The 222-nt window shown below is 64.4% G+C and overlaps 1 protein-coding gene across 1 annotated transcript in view; it reads right to left on the bottom strand.

Annotated features, from left to right (window-relative positions):
• The window catches only part of LOC104290844 (neuronal acetylcholine receptor subunit beta-2-like), a 7,887-nt gene that overhangs the window by 794 nt on the left and 6,871 nt on the right, over positions 1–222 (bottom strand). The window contains exon 4 of the mRNA XM_009890009.1: positions 6–93. Coding sequence (XP_009888311.1) covers positions 6–93 — 88 coding nt within the window. The remainder of the gene's footprint in view (positions 1–5; positions 94–222) is intronic.

Genomic DNA, 222 nt, shown 5'->3' with positions numbered 1-222 from the left:
CAGGCCGACGGTGCCGAAGACACAGACGAAGACGGAGATCCACAAGAAGAGGCGGTCGGTGACCATGGCCACGTACTTCCAGTCCTCGCTCACCTATGCGGGGCCGGGAGAGGTGCCAGGTCAGGTCAGGGCCTCCGGCATCAGCCGGTGCTGCCTGTGCCGCTTCCGGCAGGCAGCCGGACCCTCTTTTGAGGTCCTCAAGTACTTTCCAGCTTGGGTCCG

This window comes from Charadrius vociferus, unplaced genomic scaffold, assembly GCF_000708025.1.
Source record: "Charadrius vociferus isolate BGI_N301 unplaced genomic scaffold, ASM70802v2 scaffold1778, whole genome shotgun sequence".
NCBI classification, from domain to species: Eukaryota; Metazoa; Chordata; class Aves; order Charadriiformes; family Charadriidae; genus Charadrius; species Charadrius vociferus.
The sequence above is the reverse complement of the archived record's forward strand: the minus strand, read 5'-3'. Positions and strand labels throughout refer to the sequence as shown.